General features: G+C 37.5%; 1 protein-coding gene across 4 annotated transcripts; it reads right to left on the reverse strand.

Annotated features, from left to right (window-relative positions):
• Positions 1–485: 485 nt before the first annotated feature.
• NOL8 (nucleolar protein 8) lies at positions 486–25,338 on the reverse strand. Of its 4 annotated transcripts, XM_055427460.2 has the most exons (18): positions 25,250–25,309; positions 23,932–24,139; positions 23,183–23,245; positions 21,762–21,840; positions 19,379–19,514; positions 18,876–18,946; positions 15,843–17,712; positions 14,522–14,635; positions 13,929–14,051; positions 13,558–13,648; positions 10,573–10,711; positions 9,873–9,950; positions 6,951–7,222; positions 5,336–5,462; positions 4,762–4,832; positions 3,938–4,017; positions 3,210–3,290; positions 486–2,058 (listed from the first exon to the last, which is right to left on the reverse strand). In XM_055427460.2, the coding sequence occupies exons 2-17, from the start codon at positions 24,068–24,070 to the stop codon at positions 3,240–3,242; spliced, it is 3,504 nt and encodes a 1,167-aa protein (XP_055283435.2). In that variant the 5' UTR covers positions 24,071–24,139; positions 25,250–25,309; the 3' UTR covers positions 486–2,058; positions 3,210–3,239. The 4 variants fall into 4 exon arrangements, with proteins under 4 accessions (XP_055283435.2, XP_055283434.2, XP_055283436.2 ...); XM_055427459.2 differs by lacking the exon at positions 486–2,058 and having other exon boundaries at positions 2,406–3,290; positions 23,932–24,097; positions 25,250–25,338; XM_055427461.2 differs by lacking the exon at positions 486–2,058 and having other exon boundaries at positions 2,406–3,290; positions 23,932–24,019; positions 25,250–25,312.
• Between the last annotated feature and the right edge of the window lie 147 nt (positions 25,339–25,485).

Here is a 25,485-nt window from a genome sequence, read left to right on the forward strand (position 1 = left end):
ACTGCACTCATCTCACATACTAGTAAAGTAATGCTCAAAATTCTCCAAGCCAGGCTTCAACAATACATGAACTGTGAACTTCCAGATATTCAAGCTGTTTACAGAAAAGGCAAAGAAATCAGAGATCAAATTGCCAATACCCGCTGGATCATCAAAAAAGCAGTGGAGTTCCAGAAAAACATCTACTTCTGCTTTATTGACTATGCCAAAGCCGTTGACTGTGTGGATCACAACAAACTCTAGAAAATTCTGAAAGAGATGAGAATACCAGACTTCCTGACCTGCCTGTTGAGAAATCTGTATCCAGGTCAGGAACCAACATTTACAACTGGACATGGAACAACAGAATGGTTCCAAATAGAAAAATGAGTACATCAAGGCTGTATATTGTCACCTTGCTTATTTAAGTTATATGCAGAGTACATCATGAGAAACGCTGGGCTGGAGAAGCAAAGGTGGAATCAAGATTGCCAGGAAAAATATCAATAACCTCAGTTATGCAGATGACACCACCCTTATGGCAGAAAGTGAAGAAGAACTAAAGAGCCTCTTGATGAAAGTGAAAGAGGAGAGTGAAAAGGTTGGCTTGAAGCTCAACATTCAGAAAACAAAGATCATGGCATCCGGTCCCATCACTTCATGGGAAATAGATGGAGAAACAGTGGCAGACTTTTTTGGTGCTCCAAAATCACTGTAGATGGTGACTGCAGCCATGAGATTAAAAGACGCTTACTCCTTGGGAGAAAAGTTATGACTAACCTAGACAGCATATTAAAAACAGAGACATTCCTTTGCCAACAAAGGTCTGTCTGGTCAAGGCTATGGTTTTTCCAGTAGTCATGTATGGATGTGAGAGTTGGACTATAAAGAAAGGTGAGTGCCGAAGAACTGATGTTTTTGAACTGTGGTGTTGGAAAAGACTCGAGAGTCCCTTGGCTGCAAGGAGATCCAACCAGTCCATCCTAAAGGAAATCAGTCCTGAATATTTACTGGAAGGATTGATGCTGAAGCTGAAACTCCAGTACTTTGGCCACCTGATGCAAAGAGCTGACTCATTTGAAAAGACCCTGATGCTGGGAAAGGTTGAAGGTAGGAGAAGGGGATGACAGAGGATGAGATGGTTGGATGGTATCACTGACTCAATGGACACGAGTTTGAGTAAACTCTGGAGAGTTGATGATGGACAGGGAGGCCTGGCTTGCTGCAGTCCATGGGGTTGCTAAGAGTCGGACACAACTGAGCAACTGAACCGATAGCCAATAAAAGGACAGAAAAAAACTAACTGAGAATATGTGTAAGGCATTCCTGAGATAGTTTAATTAATAACATTTAGCTTATTAACTAGAAGTTGGAATGTGTTTTAATTTTTACATTCCTCAAATTACCACCTTGTTCATTATATTATCTGTCCAGACAGCCCAGATTAGAGAAGAACAGAGGGTTTCCAGACAGACGTGTCCATGGGGAAAAAACGGTGGAGATTACAGGTCTAATTATTTTAAAATGATGTGTAAATTTAATGTCTAAAACTGAGAAACCAAGAAATCACAGCATAAACATGTTAGGTAGAAATTCAGAGATAATATCAGAGAAAACAAAATTTCTGAAAGTACATATATCTGGGGAGCACAAACTGGGGATGCACAAGGCTACCTGATGTTACATTTGTCTGCTCTGCAGATGGAGGGTATACAGATTTAAAGATGGCCACACATTCTGAACACTCTTTGCACTGAGACGTGAGGATCTATGTCCCCTCACTTTTGAGTCTTGGTTGGCTAAGTGTCTTTTTATCCTATAAAATATAGTGGAAATAACTGAGCCAGTTTCTGGGCTAGGACTTAAGACATCTGCTTCCTGCTCCTAAAATAGGAACAGAAAGGAAATTAATTGCTATGAAACTGAAAGTTTTGTTGCTATGCTGGGAGGAAACTAATGGACAGGCACTGAGTGAACAGGCCATTACAGAAGTGGATCCTTTAGTGCCAGCTGGGCCACTCCCATGACATACGTGGAGTAGAGATGAGCAGTCCCCAATGTCCTGAAAAAGTTGCTTATCTGTGAAGAAAGTGAACAAGTGTTAACAGGATGACTTGTTATGCAGCAATAGATAAGATGGTACAAATATAATCAACATCAAGAAAAGGTGGAGTTATTTATCCTGCTGAGGGGTGGTTGCCATTTTTCATGAAGTCTGAAACCTTGGAAACAGGAATTCTGAATGACTCTTCAGCTACTTAGCTCCTCAGACCCTATTTACTGAACACCCAGTTAAAGCCAGACATAGTTCTAGGTAGTACCCACGTAACAGTTAACAAACCAGGTGATATCCCAGCCTTCACAGAGTTTATATTTGATCAAGATGTAAATCAATAAATACGCAATTTCAGATACACACACTGTGGTTCAATGATAATCCCCTGGGACTTTATTATGAAAGCATAATTTTGTACAGAGCCCAGTTTGATAGAGGCTTATCTATCTTGAATCCTAGCCATGAGGTACTGGTACTGAGGTACTGAATCTGTTTCCTTATCTGGACCCAGTGCACTGACTCCTAAATGTGACTATGTTATCTTTCAGGCACTTTGATTTTTCAAAAGCTTCTAACTAGAATTTGGGATCAAAAGCTTCTAACTAGAATTTGGGATCAACAGGTCTGCCTCCATCAATTCCTGGAGGCTAAGGAAAGGAAAACTCTGCATTTAGCATTCTATTCTGGTCCTCACAGAACTCTTTCATGAAAATTGGTCCGAAATGTCCTGCATTTCAGTTAGCTTATTCGTCAGGACACAAATACAGACCTCAAGGTTGACTTGTATTCAACCTCTTAGACAAAACCCACAAAATGGAGGTAAGGTGTATTTAATACAATCAGAAATATTTCAGGTATAATTTACATGAAAAATAACTTGGAAAATATAAATGCTCTGATGCATATATTTTAAAACCTCATGTCAAGAAATGTCCATTAATTATTGGAGATGGAGGGCAAATAGATACAAAGTATTTTGAGGGACTATCATATGCTTCATTAAAACAAATGTTCAAGTTGTTGAAGTAATTAGGTAAGAACAAATAGGAAATCTACAGAAAAAGAAAGCAATCAGAATGATATCCACCAGATAAGATTTAGAATATTCCTTCATTCTTTGCCAGTTAAAATCATTTTCTAGATCACTCCAATTTCCATGGTGAGACTTCCTTACATTCTGTATCAAAACTTATGATGACATTTATTATTTTGGCTTCACTCTCCTTTTGGCATCTTTATGTTTCTTCCGACAGTCCTAGAAAAACATAAAATCAAAAGTCCTTGTTAGGTGTGGCATGGCAGGTTCATAAATAAGACAGAGTGTGCATATTGTTATTTTGAGAGTAGACTCTTCAGTCAAAGTCTCCAATAATTCCCTCACGTTATTTATATTATTTCTTATACTTCCTCCATTTTTCAATGAATTATTGGAAATTCATGAAGCCATAAAATTTTTAAAAAGTCTTTGTTAAAAATAAAATAAGTTTCACAGTGTTCAGTAACTATATACAGTAAAATTTAGATTATTCAGTGACTGGATTGTAGAAATCATTTTGGAAGTGCTCACATGTATGTGGAATGTTCAGACTTTTGGCTTTAAGTGCTTACAAAGGAAACTGTAATTCAGTCTTTCAAAAACGTCATCATTTCCTGTTACTTAATAAGCATGACGAGAACTCAGATCAGTCACTCAATGGAGCCACTCTAGTCTCCTTTCCGCACATGGGTGGATTGAATTAAACAATTAAAACTTCCCTTCCAGTACTATTAATTGTGAGCATTTAAATCACGTTTTCAGTTATCTCAAGTTTCATGCCTTCCTATATTCCTATAGCAGGTAAATATTAATAGAAAAGTAACATCATATTTATTTCAGGAGACAATTAACATGGCGATACGCACCATACGCAAATTGTTTGTTCTGATCTCCCAAGAATTCCTGCTAATATTACTTCCCACTCCTCTCCAAAATAAGTCAGAACCTAGAAGGGAAAATAAAGAAGGGCAAGGCAGCATGGTAATATTAAAACAGACAATATTTTAGTGCTGGCATTATCAAGTTCTTCAATTCGAGTTAACACGATTCCCCAACCACAGTTTATGCTGATTTTCAAAAATATTTTATTCTTTTAGAAAATGAAAATGTAGAATTCCTAGGATTTTTACTGTTTATAAACCATTTACTATGATGTAACTTAGTGTCTGTTTGTGTTAGGCTTCAGAAATGAGTTAACAGCCTCAGCATTTTCATGTGAATTTTTTTTTTCATATTTTTGTTTTACTGAAGTACAGTTAATCCACAACGTTGTATTAGTTTCAAGTATACAGCAAAGTGATTCAGTTACATGCATACACTCTTTTCAGGTTCTCTCCTATTACAGTTTATTACAAGATATTGAGTATACTTCATGTGAACTTTTTAGGGTACTAAAAACTTATGAATTTTATATGTCTAGCATCTCAGCAAGCCCCTGGAACAAAACAAGCCCTTGCTGAGGATAGTGAGTAAGTTGAGGTGATGAATGGGAGCTTTCAGTTTTCCAGAGCTTTATAAGTCAACAAGCTTCTGTCTAACAAGAGGAGGTTAAAGCATATCACATTGCAAAGGATCAGAATTTTTCCCAATCAGTTATTACTTGGATGCATGTTGGTATTAATATATCAGAATACACTATGTGTAAATAGAGATGTACTATATATACCATTTAATCAAAAAACTGACTTACCATGAAGTCTCTCATCATTCTTAGAGAAAAAGAAAAATCTAGTAGTCTCTTTCTCAGGTAATGATACTTCTCTGAAGTGAGAAAGACAAAATTGGCCACTTAATTTCAACATTTAAGAAATGTTTACACTGTAAATATAAATGGAACTATGCCTTAAATATCTGTGCTTTGTGTCTTGCTCATTTTTGTCCTGAGTCAAAGTAATACCACCCTTTCTCATTCAACATTCTTTGCTTCTACCTGTAACTTTGGTAATAAAGATTTAAGTACAAGCTCTATCTTCCCCATGCTGATTGTTAATACTCTCACCCAACCACTGCTACCCATTTTGCCGGTGTTTCCTATGGGGTAGCAGCCAACAAGATGAAGCATCCTCTTCCAGACCAGGGACTTCAGTGGCAGGCTTTCTTCCCTATGCACAGCATATCCCCCACTCAGTGCTATCCAAATCTCAAGGAAAAGAAACACGCTCCCAATGACAAAAAGACTATAGAACTCTCTAAAGGAGCCAAAAAAAGAAAACTGTCTTGAAAAGCTAAATTTAAGATACTTCTGACAGAAACACATTACTTACTCAGGGCTCTGCTTTTTGTCATCTGTTTCTTCAGTAACATCTTCCTCTTCTGAACTGCTGTCTTGGAAACGAGGGTCTCCCTGCCAGGCAATCTTCCCAGGTTTTACTGCTTCAACTCTATAGGTCTCTATGTCATCAAGACAGTGAAAGATGACACAACTGTCACCCAAGCCCAAGTATTTATGGACACATTCACTTGTTTACTTTCACCATGCATACATATTTCTACATTTTGAATATCTTAATCATTAATTCAAAATATGTAGCATCTTTTTGATTTTCAAATATTGAGAGAAACTTTTATTTTTTGGCATTGCTAGAGTGATCTCATAAGGAATACAGTAATACTATAAAAAGATATAAAAACTGAAGGTTTATAAATGAGCAACACAATTTACATGAAAGAGCAAATAACTGTGACACCTGTGCTAGCATTGAAGAGTCTAAGCTATAACATGATGCAGTGAAACCAGTTTGCCTTACTGCTTATTCATAAAGGAGAAAAGGAACATATCTTTACATTTTCAATTCCCCAAATTTCCTTCTAAAACTGCTGCTAAAAGATGTGGATGATCACCTCAAAAGTCCCCATAATTTCCAAAGCACATAAAACATATCTCCCAGGTTGCTTGGGTGTCTTAGCAATCATTTCAAGGCCAATTTCTCACACTTGGCTTTCAAAATTAGAAAAATTAAAATATCTATATCATACCAACTCTGTTCAACAGTTTAGGACTGACCTTGGTACTCAAATGGACAGCATAGGTAAGAGAATGAAATAAGCAGAGCAATGATATATTGTGTCTTATTTAGGACCATTTCGGAAAAAAGTACTTGATTTTTGTACCTCCTTTTGTATCACCACAAAGCTAGAATCTAATATCTATCTGCTAAACACAAGGATACTATTTTAACTGCTGCTCTTTCAAGTAGAACTTATTGTTAGGTGCATTCTGTATAGGTATACCTTGCTTTTACAGTGAACTTTCAGAAAAATAACACTTATATCTTAAACATTAGTTGAGAAGCAACTTCCTAAGGAATAGGTGTTTCAAACTTTTGGACACGTAGGACTTTGGAGGTAAACTTCCTGAAGTGAATGGAAAATTATATATACCAGTGCTATACTTTTCTCTGGGTTCTGGCAAATCTCCAAGGATAAAGTTTGAAACAGCTGGTATATTGATGACACAGCATATTTGTTTAGAGCCACGGTTACATATTTCTTCTCCTAACAAATAGCACTGGCTTTCCTGAAGTTATGGCTTCTCCAACTGCATCAAAGATGTAAAGCAATTTAAATATACGACGTTTTAAACATATTTAAATATATGACTATTTCTACTCAACAGAAGAAGGAATATTGCATATTTCTTTGGCTTCCCTTCATATGGCAACTATCTAGAAGTTTGCTTCCAAGTTCAAGAACAATTTCTTACTGTATTAAACACAGCTCTAGGCACATTACATTTATGGTTATGTAATGCTGACTGAAATACTATTTAGACAGAGAAGAGAATACTGCCTTCGGCTAATGTTAATCATCATACTTACAGTGGACTCAATTAGATTCAAACTGCATGAAATGAAAAAGTAAAAACAAACAAAAATGTACCTTCCTTTTCATCTTTGGTGTCATTCTCAAAAAAGGAAAATGTGAACCCGCCGGTTTGCTCATCCCGAGTCATCAGAGCTGGAGTGTCCTGGACTCCCTCAGCTTTCTCTCCATCAGAGTCCTCATTCCAAGGTGTGTTATTTTCCTTTTCACTAGTATCTTTTACAGTTTGGAATATTTGTTTCAAATCCGTAGCAATGTTATAATACATTTCTTTAGATACCTCAGGTAGTTTCTCAGCTTCCTCCCTTTTCTTCTTTCGTTTTGCTTTACTGCATTGACATATATAGAGATCACAAAAAAGTCAACGTTTGGAAAAATTCCAGAAATCAGGAAATAAAAATACCTTGGATAACACTAGTCCCATCTCTTCATCCACCAAGAGGATCCACATATACAACTCATAAGGACAGAATCTTAACCGAAAAGCTTTTAATAGACAAAAATACTTCAAACAGTTCCAAGTATTAAACATGAATCATACTGTCTTCTCTCTTATCCTCTGAACTACACTTCAGAAATTGCACCTAAGATATCAGCTATCAGTAAGAAAATTACTTAACTTCAATGGGCCTCAGTATCCTCATTTGCAAAATGAACCACACGTTAAACCACATAATTTTTAAGACTCTATCAAATTGTAAAATTATGAGTTTTATGATACTGGCATTAAAGGATTTAGTCATAATTCTGTTGTAGAAATGCATTATAAATATGTTAAGTCTAGTCTGTCTAGGATGAAATTTTTCTGTTTCCATCAAACCTGCTCTATATTTAGGAATATGTTTTTGGTCTTAACCAGTTTACACAGCAGTCTCCAATACTGAGTTTTTAGATAGTAAAAGATTAAAATCCTTTTTTTCTATTAGAGTCTATTTTATTTATTAGGCCAAATATTCTGTTTCACCTAAAATAATAATGTCCTAAATGATCATCTTACTGGTGGAGACTATCTTATACAGAGAATCTTTTAATACTTCATTAAATAAACCATAGGCTATTAGTCAAATATGCCTCCTATGAAACTGAGCTCCAAGATCAATGCAACACAAGGTAGTGGTTTTAAAAGTGGTCCAAAGGTCCTCTGATACTTCAAGAAGTGGAAGTTAATTCCTCCATCCGTTTCAGTGTGGGCTGTTCTTAATGACCTCTTCTAAGGAACAGAATAAGGCAGATGTGATTGTGTACAACTACTGAAACTAGGGCTAGAGAGTGCACTGTGGCTTTCTCCTTGCTCTCTCCCCTTCCCTAATCACCGGCTTTGGGACAAGTCAGATACCATGTTCTGAGGGCACCCAAAAACCCAAAAGGAGAGGTCAACAAAACAAGGAACTGAGGTCCCCTGCCAGCGGTCAGGTGTGTGTTGCAAACTTTCAGAGACTATAGCCCCAGGTGACATCTTGACTATAACCTCTTGAGAGCCCAAGCCAGAACTGCCTGGTGAAGTGCTCCCAAATTCCTAACCCACAGAAATTGGGACCTAATAAATTTTTAGTTTCAAGCTCTTAGTTTTGGGGCAATTTTTTACATAGCAATACCTAACTGATACATATTTTGGTACCTAGAAGTGCTGCTATAAAAGCCCATAATGTAGGAATGACTTCATAGCCCATACAATCAGAAGTTGAAAGATTAGTGAGGAGGGTGTTAGCAAAAGCATGAAAACTCCCTGAAGAAACTGTTAGTAGAAACTACATGACAATTGAGGCTTCAGGTAAGGCCTTGAAGAAAAGTGAAGTAAACGCTATTGGAAAATGGAGGAAAGGAGATCATTGTTATATAGTGGCAGGAGGCTTAGCAACACTGTCACCTTTATTAACTGCTAAGTAGAAAATGCACCTGATGAATGGGTGATCTAGCAATGGAGATGTCCAGGAAGGTGTTGAAAGTATTTTCTGATTTCCTCTTGCTGCTTACAGTAACATATAAGCAGAGATAGTGAAATTAAAGAAGTTTTTTTTAATAAGAAGCTAGGACCTCATGGTTTTGAAGACTTCTATTCTCTAGAAGGCAAATAACATAAAATTTAAGAAATATCTTCTAAGCAAAGAACAAATCTATTTTTTCAGGGAAATATAGTGTAAAGCAGCTTTTGGCAAAGTACACCTATGGATGAGATCCAAGCCACTGCCTATTTATGTACGGACTGCAAGTTAAGAATAATTTTTGTAGTTTGAAGTGAATGGAAAACACTATATAAAAAGATGGCTTCATAATATGTATAAATTACATGAAATGCAAATTTCAGTGTTCTGTTAATAGTTTTATTAGAACATAGCCTACGTTATTCGTTTTATGTATTATGTATGGCTCTGTTTCTGTTATAAGGACAGAGAAGAGTCACTGCAAGAGAGACCATCTGGCCTGCAAAGCCTAATATATTTACTATTGTACTCTGAAGAGAAAAATTTGTACACCAGTAGAATATTAATATAAAGCAAAATCCTTTGTTGAGAGCCTAGATATAGCTCAGAAATTCCAACTGTTCAAACAAGAGGGCTTCTTATGAGTTTAAAGGTATTATTTCTCAGCAGTCCCGGCAGAACACCATGATAAAAAAAAAAAGTATGTTACACTGATTTTTGGCTTTTGTCAAAATGAAGTGAACCCCAAAAAGATTCACAGGAGACCCAAATACTTTAAGACAATTAAAGGAAGAGAAACACCACTAGATTTGATGGGTAGGTACAGAGACATTCCACAGTGAGGAGGCTTGTATGGTCTGAATGTGATTCTTTTAAAAGAAACTTTTACTTTTGGAATAATTTTAGATTTACAGAAAAACTAGAAACAGATTTACAGAAAAACTAGAAATAACCTTCACCTAGTTTCCCCTCAAAGTAGCATCTTACATAGATATGAAACAATTGCCAAATCTAAAAGATTAACACAGGTACCTTACTAGTAACTGTAGCAGTTTACCTTTCTTTTGGTTTATCATTCTGCTTTCTTTCGTAAGTGGCATGGTCATGCCTTGTTGGATCATAATGTATGATGTCCCTATTTAAAAAAAGAGAGTGCTAAGTTTGAAGGGACAAATCAGAGTATAAATCCAAAAATAGCAAAACATAATGCAAAACTAGGACAATTCCACTTTTGAGCAAAACAAAGGCATAAATATCAAGTAAGTGTATCAGGAGCTCCTTAAAAGCAATTATATTTTAAATCACCCAGTTCTGAAGGGATCTTTTAAAATTTTGTAAATATTATTTTAAAACAGGGAAATATATATTGATAAAATGATATACTATTGGGATTTGTATAAAATATTTCAGTGGGGAAAGTAGGGGGGAGTGAGTAAAAGTATAGAAGAGAAAACTGGTCACATGTTAGTAATTGGAGAAGTTGGGTGATGGTACACAGGGGTTTCATTACACTAGTCTTCCTTAATTATATATTTTCCATAATAAACTGTTACACTAATTAATATTTAAACAGTTCTCCGTTTTTTCAGTAATAATAAACAGAAAAAATTTTAGATTAGTTTCTTGAAGTGAATCACTAGGTAAGTATAATATTAAGAGTCTGATACATATTGCTAACTGCTCTCCCCAAGAAGTTGAAAATGGCCTAATTTTGTGGCAAAGGAAGAGAGAAGAGTGAGATGAAACATAAGACATACTTAAATTTCTTAGCAGCTACTGATCCTTTGCTTGTAGAATTGCTTAAGTTGATCTGCAAAACACTCTGCACAACATTCAGGGCTTTCAATTTTTCTGCAGCAAGCTCTTCCTCCTCAGCAGTTTTCTGTTCATTTATTTCTTCAAGGGAAGAGGATAATTAGTAATCTTTTGGCAAACATAACTTGAGAAATCTCAATAATCAAATATTTATCAAGGCTGGATGGCATCACCGACTCTGTGGACATGAGTTTGAGTGAACTCCGGGAGTTGGTGATGGACAGGGAGGCCTGGCGTGCTGTGATTCATGGGGTCGCGGAGAGTCGGACATGACTGAGCGACTGAACTGAACTGAACTGAACTGAAACATGTGCAAAGCACATTAAGATAGGAAGAACAAAAGTTAAACCTTGTTTTGCTAACCTCTCTGTCCCTAAGCCCCTGATGTCACAGTGAATCCAGAAATTGCATGACCAGCAAACAAAATTCCCATTTCTACTTATAAAAATGAAATATGAAATTAATGGCTTTCAGTGGCAAGTCTGTTTTTAAGGTAAAGATTGACAAATGTAATAGAGCAAGATAATAATTACAAAACTAAAGTGAATAAAGATTCCTTGATTTTTTGTAACAATCTAAAAATTAATCTAAATTACATGTAAATCTAAAAGTGAAAGACAGTGAAAGGTGCTAATTTTACTGACTATTAACATGATATGTTAGCAGACAGTTACTTTAGCTTTTAAACTCAGTAATAAATATCACAGGAAGAGAGCCTACACACAAGGCATTGTGGAATCCTATAAGCTGGCTTTCTTATTTACTAAAAACAGACAAACATCAGGGAACAAAGTTAAACACTTAACAGCCAGTTTGGATTATAAGAGAAAACATAAAAGAAGTCTGAGCCTTAAAAACCTTTTCAAATTACTGTAGGATATAAACAACTAAATAACAAATTAACAGAATAAAACACTGATTTGCATAAGTTTTCTATAGAGATGGCCCAAAAGTGTTTAAGGGTTCAAAAGAGGTAGGGATTATGTTCAGTTGGATTAAGAAATGTTTTACAAACCAGGTACAGTCTAAAGTAGGAAAGACAAAGTAGTCCCCTGAGGAAGGAAGAGAGCATGCTAGGAAACAAAACGAACAGGTACTGAAATAAGAAACTGCAAAGAGTTTACACTGCATTAGGCTAAACCATATGGAACTGTTCATATTCAATGATTTCTGACTTCAAAAGTGGCAATTTTAATTTTATCCTAATATTGACAATTAGGAAGCAGAACAGAATTAGAAAGGGCTCAGTGTATTGGTAGGCTGCTTACCTACAGTATGGTCTTTGTGCAACACACAAAAAACTCAGTCTCAAAGGTTCCCAAGGAACCTCTGATGCAGGCTCTTCCCAAGGTTCTGTAAGACCCTATGGCTTTAGCCTTTTTTTAATACATGAATATTTTCCAAATGTGGGTAATCTTTGCTCCTGACTATTCTGCTGAGCTCCCAATTATTCTTTCCTCAATGCCTGGTGGATATTTCTCACAGGTGTATCTAAAGTTAAAAAGCAGAACAGCCAGGAGCAAAGATGACCCAGATTTGGAAAAATATTCATGTAAAAATGAAGGCTAAAGCCACAGGGACTACAGAACTTTGGGAAGAGCCTCTATCTCAAAGCAAAGGGAAAATTTAGGAACCAAGAATTATGAAGAAAACAAGGAAGTTACAGTGCAATAGAAGCAGAGAAGAGAACATTTCAAGAAGGATGATCAACAGTAACAAATGCTACAGGCAGGCTGAAGGGTGAAGCTTGAGAAGATGCCACTGCATCTGGTAAACCAGTTATTCACAGCTTTGAGGGAATGCATGCTAAAGAGTTGTAAATATCAGAAAGACAAAAGTGGCAGGAGTTAGAAAGCAACATCTGTAGCTTCTTGACTAATCCCAAGGGTCTATCCATTCCTATGTTATCAACATGGAATTCTGAGAGAAAAGTTCTGAAAGAATAAGTTGGTATGGATCCTGGATAATTTACTCTTGGAATACTTGTTTTCAGAAATGTATAATATACATAATAATCACCTCAAAGAATTCAAAGTATCATATCCAGAGACCATACTTTCAATAAAATCATCTGCTTCTAAATTAGACGCAATTTATTTTTTAATTTCAGGCTTAGAACTGAAAAAACAATGGGAATGGCAACTTAAAAACTGGCAGGGTTGAAGAAACGGCTTTTTGAACCTATGAGACCTAATTATGTCTGTAGAAAGAGCGAAGAGATGAAAGAAAGTTAAGTGTGAAGATGCAAACGGGAAAGGAGGGAACAGGAGGTATAAATGGAGAAGATCAAGATGCAGATTAGATAAATTCAGGAGAGAAGAAAAAAGAAAGGACAGAGTAGTGAGATTGGAAAGGAAACCAGGGAGTTACTTGAAGTGGCCATCCTCTTGGTCAAGTAGGAGGTGAGATCTTTTGCAATGGATAAGAGTAGAAGATCTTGTAAAGAAAGTTTGGAACTATTGCTGATGCTTCCGAAAGCATCATGCTGTTAAATATATTCAAATAAGAATGAATTTAAGTAGAGTGACATTCAATGGTATATGCTTTAAAAAATCTGCACCGAGCATGAACACTTTCTTTAAGTAAGCCAAGTGGGATGTACCTATCTTACACAACTGCATGAGGACCTGCTGACCTACTGCCAGGTAGGGTCCTTGACTTCTAACACCAGAAACGGGATGAGGGAAGATGGTACCTTTGGCAGATGCTACTTATTCCTGTCTTTTCTGGCAGCTTCAGGTAATTAAAAATAAATTAATATGTACAAGTGTTACATGTACATATAACACATCATGTACATGTAACACTCCATGTGTTATATATACATAAAACACTTCTCTATGTGTTAAGTGAAGATGCTAGACGAGTTGATTTCTCGAGGTATGCCAGCTCTAACATCAGGACTGTTTGGACAATGAGTCATTTACCTTCATGTTCATCTTCACTGTCACTTTCTAGAAATCGGGAGTCCATGCGAAATCTGTCATCAGTGCCAAAGTGAGACTGCAAATTCATAAGCTAAAGACAAAACACAAAGACAACTGACAGTCGCATTCCCAAGAAATTACTTATAAACAAGACCCTGCAAGTATACTTCCCATGCTGTGAAATTTACATTAATGTTTGCATAACTTCACCTACCCATGAACCAAACAAAGAGGGCCATGGAGGACTCAGTCTCAAAAACCTTGATGTTAAGAGTTTGGGCAAGGTCTGCCTTCATTAACCTAGATTTAAGGACTATGTTGAAAAAATAAGAACATGTTGCAAATTTTTTTTATTTTCAGTCTTCACTAACCTTCTGTCCAGCTCTGCCCTCAAACTGAGGTTTAATTCTGAACCTGTTATTGTCATCTTCGGAACAAGAGTCCTCATCATCACTGCTGTCAAAGAGCTTCCCAGAGGCTCTACCCATGGACTCCTGTTACATAAGGACAGAAATGTTTATTAATAACCAAGACACTCAGTATTTCCCTCATTATGCAATTTTCCTCCTTACACTTAAGTAACGATTCAGATGCATATCCCAGGAAACAGTGTGGTGGTTATAATGGAACCTCTTGACTCAGTGATATTTACGTGGCCCCTTGGGTCTCCAGAGGCTCGTAATGCAGCCTCAAAGGGGGGCAGTTATTATACGGAAGAACATTTTCTGCATGGTTTCATTAATATTGATGTCACTTTGCAGAGGACAGATTTATGTGGGAGGAAATCTCTAAGGCCCCTGTAGCATCCATGCGTGGCAGTCTGGGGAGTTTCGTGTTTCATTGTGGCTCCCAGAGGAAATTTTATGCTGAGCCCAGAAGTTGTGGGCAGGTTTTGGTATGCAATATGCAGAAATGGATCTGCACAAGTAGAGGCATCCCCATAGGGACATCTTAAATTTCTTACTTTTACCAGTTCCTCTCCTGGATGGCTTTGCTCCCGAGTGGATGTCTCCTCTGTTTCACTTTCACTATTGGAACCAAAGATGATGTGCGTTGGCTTGTCCTCTGGATGACCATCCTAGAGTGGTCATCAAAAGCATTACCTTTAAGACAACCTCTTATCTCCTTCCCCAAGTAAATCTATTTCCCCCCTATTTTTCTCCAGTGAATGCCGCCATCATCCCAAGATAGAAACTTCTTGCTTTCCATTTCCAGTTGATCACCAAGTCCCATCAGTTGGGCCTTCCTGCTGTTTTAAAAATATACTCCCACAGTCATTGCCTTGGTTCTGGCTCAAAACCTCCCAAAGGCTGTCAATTTTGTTCCCTTATTTGTCCCATTTGATTTGTTGTTCTCACCACGTCCTGAACTATTTGCCCCAAACAGAAGGTGGCAAACTTTCTCTGTCAAGGGCCAGAGAATAAATATTTTAGGCTTTGCAAGCCACATACAGTTTTAGTTCTACATTATTCTTTTTTAAACTCTTTAGAAATGTAAAAACAATTCTTAGCTAGGAGGCTCTTTTGAAACAGGACATGGGCTCATTTGCTAATTCCTGTTCCAACACAACTAATCTTTACTCCCTTGCTTTCAGTCCTTTAGTCTTTTCCCAGACTTAAGAATAAACTCCAGCCCTGTAGCCTACTTATCTCTCTTACTTCTCACCACGACTCTTAGTCAGTTATTGCAAATATTCACTTTTCTACAAACTGCTGCCTTATCTCTTAATGCCTTTCCTCTCTCTTCCTACCCTTTTGCCTCTGCCAGACCAATTTCTACTGAGCTTTTCCCAGTAGACTCAGGTCAGCTGGGGAAATACCCACTCCCCAGCAATGCCAACAAACTGGTCTGCTTCCTGTGAGGGCATGTAGGCATACTTGTTTCCCATTGCATGGAACTGAACTGTGACCCTCTGTTCACCACACTGTGCGCCAATACTGCCTGATAGTGACTTTTTCTATAAATCGAACACTTGCTGTGAAGGACTGGAACGTTGCAGGAACTTAACAATTCTTGAAAAAATGAATAAGGTTCCATTATAGTAAATCTTCGTAAGACACGACTCACTTGACAGGTGATATATATGGCAATTGAGATGTATTAGTACACATCACTTAACTATATCAGTAATATCTTCTAAAGCAATATCCAAATATACTATATAGACACAAGGACATAAAACACAAACATTCAGCTCTAAAGGGACCTGCCTACCTTTGTGGGAAAGAAAGAGACTAGACCTGGAGAGAGTTCTTGGTAAATTCCTAGACTGAAAATATACTCACCAAATTTGCCAGAGCATTGTGAACCAACTTCTTTTGGACTTCTTTGGCTTTCTGCCTTGCCTCTAAGGCTGCCAAACGTTTCTGATTATCTTCAGCATGCTTATCCTTGGCATTAACGTCTGATGAACTATTAACAGAAAGTGGGAAGTCAGTTTTGCTTCCCTGGGAGTCTCTCCTTGAGAAAACCTCTGGTGATTTCTCAGGGGCTTTGGAGCTGTACAGATCAGGCCTCCTTTCAGACCCCTCTCCTGACTTTGCAGTCCTGTGGCAACAGTCTTCATCAAGGCCTCTGCTGGGAGTCTCAGCACCACAACTTAAAGATTTCTTATCTTTCAGTGGCAACAGACTAGAAATAGGATTTCTATTTCTCTTTTCTGAACTGTTAAGGGACACCACTTTGTGACCCTGGCTCGCAAAAGACTGTCTCTTTTGAGGCTGAATTTGGTTTGAGTCATTTTCCTCCTTTGCATGTTGGAAAGAAGTCTGTTCACTTGATAGGCCATTAGCACACAGGGACCATTTTCCCATGGACATGTTCCCCGGTTCCTCAAGTTTCAAGGAAATTTGATCTTTATTAATATTATTAGAGGCAACACTCTCCGGCAAGGATTTTTTCACTGATTCCTTTCCATAGAGACAGCCCACTCCTTTGAAAGCCTGAAATTTTGACTTTAAGGTATTTTCCTTTGTTTTCTGTTTTCCACATGGGTTCTCTCTTCCTTCTAAAAGAGAAGCCACAATCTCCTCAGGATGAATACACTGCTGGCCTCTACAGAGGTCACCTGGAGTCCTTTGGCTCTTGGAGGCCCTGTCACACTTGGCAGTTGTTTCCTGACCATTGCTCTCAGTCTTTTCTTTTTGAGCCTCCTGGTTACTGCCAGCCAACTTTTCCAAATCAGCCAAAGTCAGATTCACACGGAGACAGTTTTCCATCAAGGTGTTATACTCCTTATCTCCTTCACACTCAGTTGATTCTGATACAGAATCAGCATCTTCACTGCTACTGGACTCAATCGGAGATTTACAACTAAGAGGCTTAACTCTGTGACTGAGGGCTAACTCTACTTTGTTTTTTCTTTTTTGTTCTTTAATACAGTCATCAGAAAGAGCATACTTTTTTCTGTTTTTCAAATAAGTCTTCTTGTACATAGACTTTTCTCTTTGTGAAAAATCTACATCATTTTCGAGCTTACCAGAACTTTTTTTCATTGCAATGATTTCATCTGTATCTCCTGAATCAGAGTCATAACCATTTTCCGTAACATTATTTTCACTGTTGAGGCAAGAGACACTGTTTTTGAGGCCTAAACCTGTTGAAGTATGAAATTTGTGAAAATCAGATTTAAAATCATCCCTTACAACTTCAAAGGGATCATTTTCAAATTCATTTGTGGACCATGTAGTTTTCTCTAAGTTTTCCTCTCTTGCAATCATTAGTCTTAATTCATCTTCAGAATCAATATCATCATCAGATATGCTATTTCTGTTTTTGGTAGTTTCTAAACCAGAAGTTTGGAAAAATACATTTTTAAATTTCTGATGATCAAAATCAGTTCTATAGGGTGATTTAGGAGTAATGGAATTATGAAATGTTTTTTGTGCAACCTGTTGTATTAAATGTGGACTCTCCATTATGCTACTAGGTTTTGCTCTCATGGTTAGAAATGCAGTAGAACCCTCATTCTTCTGTACTTTTATCATCTTCTTGGCAGGGCTGTGAAAGTCAGAGAATTCTCCTCGCCGTTTCTTACTCATAGGATCATTCCCTCCTTCCAGTTCCCAGGTGAGGTTGGATATAGGGACAGCATTTGTGAAATCGTCCCCTATCTTCTTTAAGTTATGGCAGTATTTTGAGGGATCATACTTTATGATGTCACCAACAGTCAAGGAACAAAAAAAGGCACTAGGTTTTGGAAAAACCTATCCATCTGGTGAAGCAAAAGAATACTGTTTAATCTTGAGCAAAGCATTGACTCATTTTACCCTCAGTTTCCAATCAAACAAAAAAGGACTTCATTAGGTAACTCAGGGTCTTTGGAACATGTCTATGGCATGTCCAGAGTGAAAACCAATGATCATCACTATTAATTGGAAGAAATTACTTGGGTTGTATATGTAAACTACAACAAACTGATTTAAGATTATATTCTAGGTACTTTTCTGTATGTCTGAGAAATCTATTCACTGCTAACATCATAAAGCAGAGTATAGAGGGGAAGTCAGAGGAGGAACAAAACACTGAGTACTGGTTATCTCAAACCTGAGAATCAAAGATTCTCCAGCATTTTGCCCACTCCTGTCTTTTCCATGCTGGCTCATCCTAGACCTGATTCTCTTAGCTCAAACATCCACTTCACATTTTACTCACTCTCTGAATTTTTGCAGGTCTTTCTTAGAAGGCTAATAATTATCAGATCTGTTTGTTGCTCACCCTGTCCAGAAAGATTCTAGTCAATGTCAGTGGCATTGGCTGATTTCCTAAAACATACGAATAGACAAGTATAAGTTGCTTTAATCTCTCATTCCTGAAAAGTTCCTTTGTTCACTTAGTAACTACTGAATACCTGGCTAATTATATGTGAAGTGTGTCAAGTAGTGTATATTATCTCCGGGCTTTACACTCTCCTCCCAAATGCTCCTCTCTGCTGTCAAAAGGCTATCACTGCAGCCTTTTTATGACTGCCTTTTTATGACTGCACTGTGTTCCCTTGCCCTTCCTTAGTTCCTCTGGAAATGGCTTTGAATTCATGTCAAACGAGAGGAATGATAAATAAATTAGTAAGTGCTTGCTTAACAAGCATCATTTGTATCACTTACTTGTATAAAATGTCACTACATTTTCTCATCCTCTAATTGTTTCATACATGTAGGTAAGTGGATCTTACCTTATAGAGAAATTGGGAACATAAAAACTTAAACATCTAAAGATTTACTGATGGCAGCAGTGAAACTCCGAAGATACAAAGTTAACTTCTGCAAGTATCCATCATTGTAGTCAACAATAATTTCTCTGAAACGCCAACTGCTAAGGATATTTTACGTTTACGTTCATTCTTTAGATGAAGGACAGGTAAGACTCTTCCAAATTTACTCACAACCCAATTCTAAAAGAAAAAAAAAAGGATATATTTATTATACTTGTCAAAAACAGAAAAGATTAACCATTCTGCATAAATATAACTTAAGGAAAAAAAGTATAGAAAGAAGGAAAATTGAGGCAGTTGTTGATCCCATATAAACCACATAGGATGGTACAGAAATAACAGCCACTAAAAGGGCAAACTTGGGACCTGACTGGACTCCTCACCACCTCTATTTCCCTCAGAAGACTTGCCTCCATGTGGGTTTTTATTTCTCTTTCTAAAATGGGGGAAACCTGTGCTTTCCCAAGAGCTGTAAATGCACTTGGAAGATCATAAAGCACTATTTATGATAACTGCTTCAAAGCAAGAGAGAAAAAGCAATTGCTTTAAACATGATGTTCATGGTCATAGGAATTGGTTCCTAGGCTACTCAGGCTACCAGGGGTGACTTACTTTGTGCCCTGGTACTTCTGTTCCTGGCACAGCTTTCACGTGGAAATCAACTGTTTTCATCTTTTCTAACAAGCTGGTGTTGCCTGCTGTTGATTTCCCTTTCTTTGCTTTTGCTTCTTCTCTCTCTTGGGCCAATCTGAATCAAAGAAAAAATACAAATAAGAGAGATAAAATAACCGATCACACTATTAACCGTGCTTCTGTCTTGTTTTTTCGTACTATAAAGCTGTTTAACTTCATAGGTATCATTTGGATCTCTCAGCTTTTCCCTTTCAACTTATGTACTTTTGGCATTTTATCTATTCTTAATCCCTTCTCTTTGTTATAAGGAAAAGGTCTTTTCTACTAAATCTTGAATATTACTACTCTCATAACGAAGAGAATGCAGAATAGAATGACAACTCAACCTTCCAATTCAAACTCCCTATCTGATTCAGGCCTGGTCAACTGTGCTGACCAATTCTCATTGGCCTCTTTGCCTCTGGTGTGGCTCTTCTATATTTCAACTTCCAAGATTCATGCTCCGCAGGCAGACGTGCACAGGTACTCAAAGGCAGGAGCACTGTGTGCTCACCCTGCTCAGAATGAGAGCCCCAGTTCTTGCCTATAATAGGCACCAAAGTACTGCTGAATGAAAGTCTCATCACTACCCTGTTCACAGAGGTCGTCAGCTGAAGAACATAATCCTCATCTTTGTCTCCAGACTAGTTCCACAAAATTTGATTTAGACCTTATTTTTCCTTGAGGCATTTCTTTGCCTGAGAACAATCTTAAAACTCTCTTGGTCACTTCATCTGTACATTCCGAAAATGTCTATTTTGAAAGCACCTAAACTCATACAATCTTTTCTCCCTAAGGATACTTTTAGGATCTTAAAATGCTTTAATAGTTTTTACATTGCCTTGTTCTTAAATCTTAAGCATTATTAATCTTATGCATCTCTTACAGGGATCCCTATTATCTTTGTTTTTGTATGACACTTTCATTAACAGTTTAAAGTTAACAAGCAATTTGGTATCATCTATTAAAATTTTAAGTGTGCTTAACACCATGACACAGCAACTCCTTTTGCTGACATACACACCAGAGGGATGCTTGTACATATATAGAAGATATCTTCAAGGGTCATCTGTTATCAAGAGGAAGTGGAACTGGTCTAAAGGTCCATGAGTCAGTTCAGTTCAGTCGCTCAGTCGTGTCCAACTCTTTGTGACCCCATGAACCATAGCACACCAGGCATCCCTGTCCATCACCAACTCCCGGAGTCCACGCAAACCCATATCCATTGAGTCAGTGATACCATCCAACCATCTCATTCTCTGTTATCCCCTTCTCCTCCTGCCCTCAATCTTTCCCAGAATCAGGGTCTTTTCAAATGAGTCAGCTCTTCGCATCAGGTGGCCAAGTATTGGAGTTTCAGTTTCAACATCAGTCCTTCCAATGAACACCCAGGACTGATCTCCTTTAGGATGGACTGGTTGAATCCCTTGCAGTCCAAGGGACTCTCAAGAGTCTTCTCCAGCACCACAGTTCAAAAGCATCAATTCTTCGGCACTCAGCTTAGTTTATAGTCCAACTCTCACATCCATATATGACTACTGGAAAAACCATAGCCTTGACTAGACAGACCTTGGTTGACAAAGTAATGTCTCTGCTTTTTAATATGGTGTCTGGGTTGGTCATAACTTTCCTTCCAAGGAGTAAGCGTCTTTTAATTTCATGGCTGCAATCACCATCTGCAGTGATTCTGGAGCCTAAAAAAATAAAGTCAGCCACTGCTTCCACTGTTTCTCCATCTATTTGCCATGAAGTGATGGGACCGGATGCCATGATCTTAGTTTTCTGAATGTTGAGATTTAAGCCAACTTTTTCACTCTCCTCTTTCACTTTCATCAAGAGGTTCTTTAGTTCTTCACTTTTTGCCATAACGGTGGTGTCACCTGCATATCTGAGGTTATTGCTATTTCTCCCAGCAATCTTGATTCCAGCTTGTGCTTCCTCCAGCCCAGCATGGGGGATGATTAACTAGACTGTGGCACATTTTCTAAAATAGTACTAAATAGGTATTACAAAGAAGGGGGAAGACCTCAATCATCATAAAAGGTTGTGTCTAAAAAGCTCTACAAATAAGTACATATTTTTATAGGTTAAAATATACATATATAAGAGCATTATCTTCTTTGGTGGGGTCTGGGGTCATAGGGAGTCTCACTTAAGAAGGATTTTAGCTTTACTTATCACGCATAAATTTGCTAAAACTATAATAATATATGATAGTTTCAAATCAATTAAGTGAACATATAAAATCACTTAGAATATTAAGAAATTAGTGTGTTAATGTTTGGATTAAATCAAATACAGCAAACCTTACCTAAGTACTTACCTGTGCAAAAAACTTTCCTTTGCTAGCTGAATTTGTAGTGTCCCACCTTTCCATTTTGTTTTATTTAAAACAGACATACCTATAAAGCAAACAATTAGTACCCAAGTACATAACAATGCAAAAATATATTTCAGCATGTGCTTTTACTAATTAGTAACAAAAAAAGAAAACTTGTTTATCACAAACACACAGAGGAAAGAGAATAAGGAAAGTGACATTGGAAAGAGGAGGCTTAGGTCCAATTCTTACCTTGACCACTTATTAGATTCTTATATTCCCTATCATCTCATGTAACTGGAAGATTTGAATGAGGCAAATGTGCAAACCTTAAAGCAAAATTTGTCATTTGTTTATAAAGTAATGTCAGAAATCTCTGGCAAACGGTAGTTATTTATTTAACATATCATTGTTATTTACCATACTAAAACTATAGAATACTAATATAATTTTCTTAGGGAGAATCAGAGGACACTGGAATACTACAGCTCCTCATTCTTATTTATCACCTCATACTAATTATCACTGCATAACTTGCAAACATAATAGCACAAGCAACTGTGTTTGAACTACTGTACCCTAGCAGCTGATTTTTCTCAGTATCTGCTATCAGCTTCCTTAATAATTACCACTACAAGAAATTTCTATGAGACAGGTACTATGCTAAGTACAAAAGTATTATTCAATTTCATATTCACAGTAATATTATAAACAAGCAATATCTTGGTCATACATCAGATAAACAAACTGGGTCTTCTACTTTAAATAAAACTGCTGGGTCACACAGCAGAACTGTGTACTTAACTGCAATGTACTTGTCATATATGTTTCCCAACTGGACAGATGATATTACAAAAGGCCAACAGCCTTCCTTCTCGATTAGCATGTTTCCTACTCAGTGTCTTTTGACTTTTCAGTCTCCAAATAATTAGAATGCACTTCTACATTAGTGGCAGTATGAATTACCTCTTTGTTCACTGAAGGCCACAGCCTGTCCTCAGCTTTCTTAAACTTATTGATAGATATTTCATAATTTCAAGGATATGATCTTATAAGGGCATAATGTTAAAGCCCTCTTCTAATAGCATTTATTAACGAGAATTATTTGCCTGAGAAATGAACACTCTGAGGAGTGGGGTATGGCATAATATCCAGTGGGATATAGGTAACATGCAATATTAAAGTGTAGTCCTTTGTCCACAATATTTGAGAATGCCACTTTTGAGCAAACTTATTGGTAATGTGCTACCATATGTCATGCATTATAGAATGAATCTAAATCTCGAACTGTAGAATATCAGAATTCTATTCATCATGGTTGTCCCTCTCAATGATGTGAAAATGGCTGTTTAGATTTAGAATCAAAGTTATTCCAAATTACATAGTGACATGAAATGGTAAATGGTATAGAAAACATTCATTACATTTTTTCAGGTCTGCTTCTGTTACTCTGATGTTGATATATGCAAAGACTTTCTGTGGGTTTCCTAAAAAAAAAAAAAAAAAAAAAAAATTTAAATTCTTACCCAGAGAATAATGTAAAACTGACTTATAAATTTTTTTTCTTTTTTTTTTCTAAATTTAAAAAAGACCTCTTAACTTACTCTTTCAAAGAAAAACCTTTTTTATTTTTTATTGGATACAAAGATTGCAAATTTTTAAACATGATTATCTAAATATTTTAAAAGAAAATATGTACCAGAAAAATGTCAAGCAGTCAGTTAAGGAAACATTTTGCATGTTTATATGTTAGTGGTATTCTAACAGGACACTTACTAATTATTAGAATTTTAGCTCTGACAATTTAAAACAACATGTTTCAGAAACTGGATGTTTGGGAATTCCCTGGAGGTCCAGTGGTAAGACTTTGGGCTTTCACTGCAGAGGGCAGATTCAATCCCTGGTCAGGGAACTAAGATCCTGCAAGCCACATGCTCCCTCCCCCCAACAAAAAAGGGGAGGGGGGATGTTTGGGAATTTAGAATTTTTTAATTTCATACATAACACCTCCAGGGTATATGTGCTGGGATGGGGTTAGTACTATACTATCATAATGAAATAACATCACTTTCGGTGTTCAGGGCTAACATTCATCTTTGGGGGTTCCTTTATTTCGTGATATTTGTCTTGAGTTATATTTGCTTTAACTACCCATGAAGAACTCTAAATTTACCTTGATCATCTTTCCGAGTGATGATCTCCACATCAGAAACTTCTCCAAATCTGCCGAACTGATTCTGTAGGTCTTCCTGAGAAATATTCTGCCGAAGACCACCCACAAAAAGACGTTTCATTTCTCTGTTGGCTTTCATCAAGGCTGGACAAACACTCAGGGTGTTCTAGTGGGAAAAAATTTCTACCTAGAGTTCTTTCCCTTAAATCTAAAACAACAACAACAAAAAAATAAAACTGAAACCAACAACCAACCAAACAAAAAACCCTCAACTCCTTTCCCTGAACCTTCTATGCCAATTGGTTGCCTGGATTTGTGCTTCCCTTCCTATTGTATTGTTCCCAATTTTATCCCTGAAGACTCTGTTCACACACTACATCCTTGTTCTTCATGAATGCATTTTGGAACAGTACCTCTACACACAAACACAGGTGCAGGTTTCTCTCAAGGACCACAATATTACACTCTACTCCTCCTGAGCTTACTAATCCATATTGTTAGGTGTTTGTCCTTTATTCAGTCACTTTAATAAACTGACAGAAATGGGATGGGACATATTAACCTCTATGGGGTTTTCCCAACCCAGGGATGGAACCCAGGTCTCCCACACTGCAGGCAGATTCTTTATCATCTGAGCCACCAAGGACGCCCCATGTTAACTTACAAAAAGATAAAGCTCTCCATCTTCAAGCTTCTCACAGTCAAGTGAGAAGTAAGCAAATGCTGCAATTGCAATAATACATTACAACAGAAATACAGTGGTTTTCAGGCACAAAAAGAGCAACGGATATCAAAGCTAATACAGATTTGTTAACATTACGCGCCAGCGTTGTAGGAAGTAGTTTGCAGGGACCTTTTTTTAGATTAGCAGGAGAGGTGAAGTCACTTTCCCATTGCCATTCAGAGAACTAGCGGTGAAGCTAAGATTATAACAAATCTAATTTCAGAATCTGTAATTCTTAACACTGTACTAGGGAGGCTGTTGGAATAGAAGGGACTCAGGAAAACTCTTCCAGAGATACTGGGATTTAAGGCCTATAATGCCTATCTCGCTTAGTGCCCAGCGGTGCTCGGCTCCCAACAAGCCCCTCCCCCCAAGTTGACAGACTCCGCACACACGGAACCCCCACTCAACGCCAAAATGCCAGAGCATGGGTCGAGATCTAGGCATGAGCCACGGCCAAAATCTTCCTGGTAGCTTCCTCTGTCCCAAACCTACCCACCCCATCCTTCTTCCTCTCAGAAGACTTGAACACGAGCACTGAGAAGGTAAGCCAATTAGCTCCTTCCCATCCCAGCCCCCAAGGCCCGGGCTCACCCCTTCTTTCTCTACATCCAGCGCGGCGTGCAGGCCTAAATTCTAGTCACGTGCCCCAACAAGTTCCCTCTCTCTTTCTTCCTACTGGATTTCTAACCCAGCCTCCTCAGGTTCCACTAATACGCTCAGTTTCCCAGTGTTCTTTATTTCGTTTCCAGTCTTCCAGGCAATCGCGATGACCCTGTCCCCTGCCTCTAAATCCGCAAAAGACCCCAGACTAAAATTCCCTAATTCAT

Source organism: Moschus berezovskii, chromosome 7 (genome assembly GCF_049115385.1).
Source record: "Moschus berezovskii isolate FMDL1 chromosome 7, NW_MosBer_1.0, whole genome shotgun sequence".
NCBI classification, from domain to species: Eukaryota; Metazoa; Chordata; class Mammalia; order Artiodactyla; family Moschidae; genus Moschus; species Moschus berezovskii.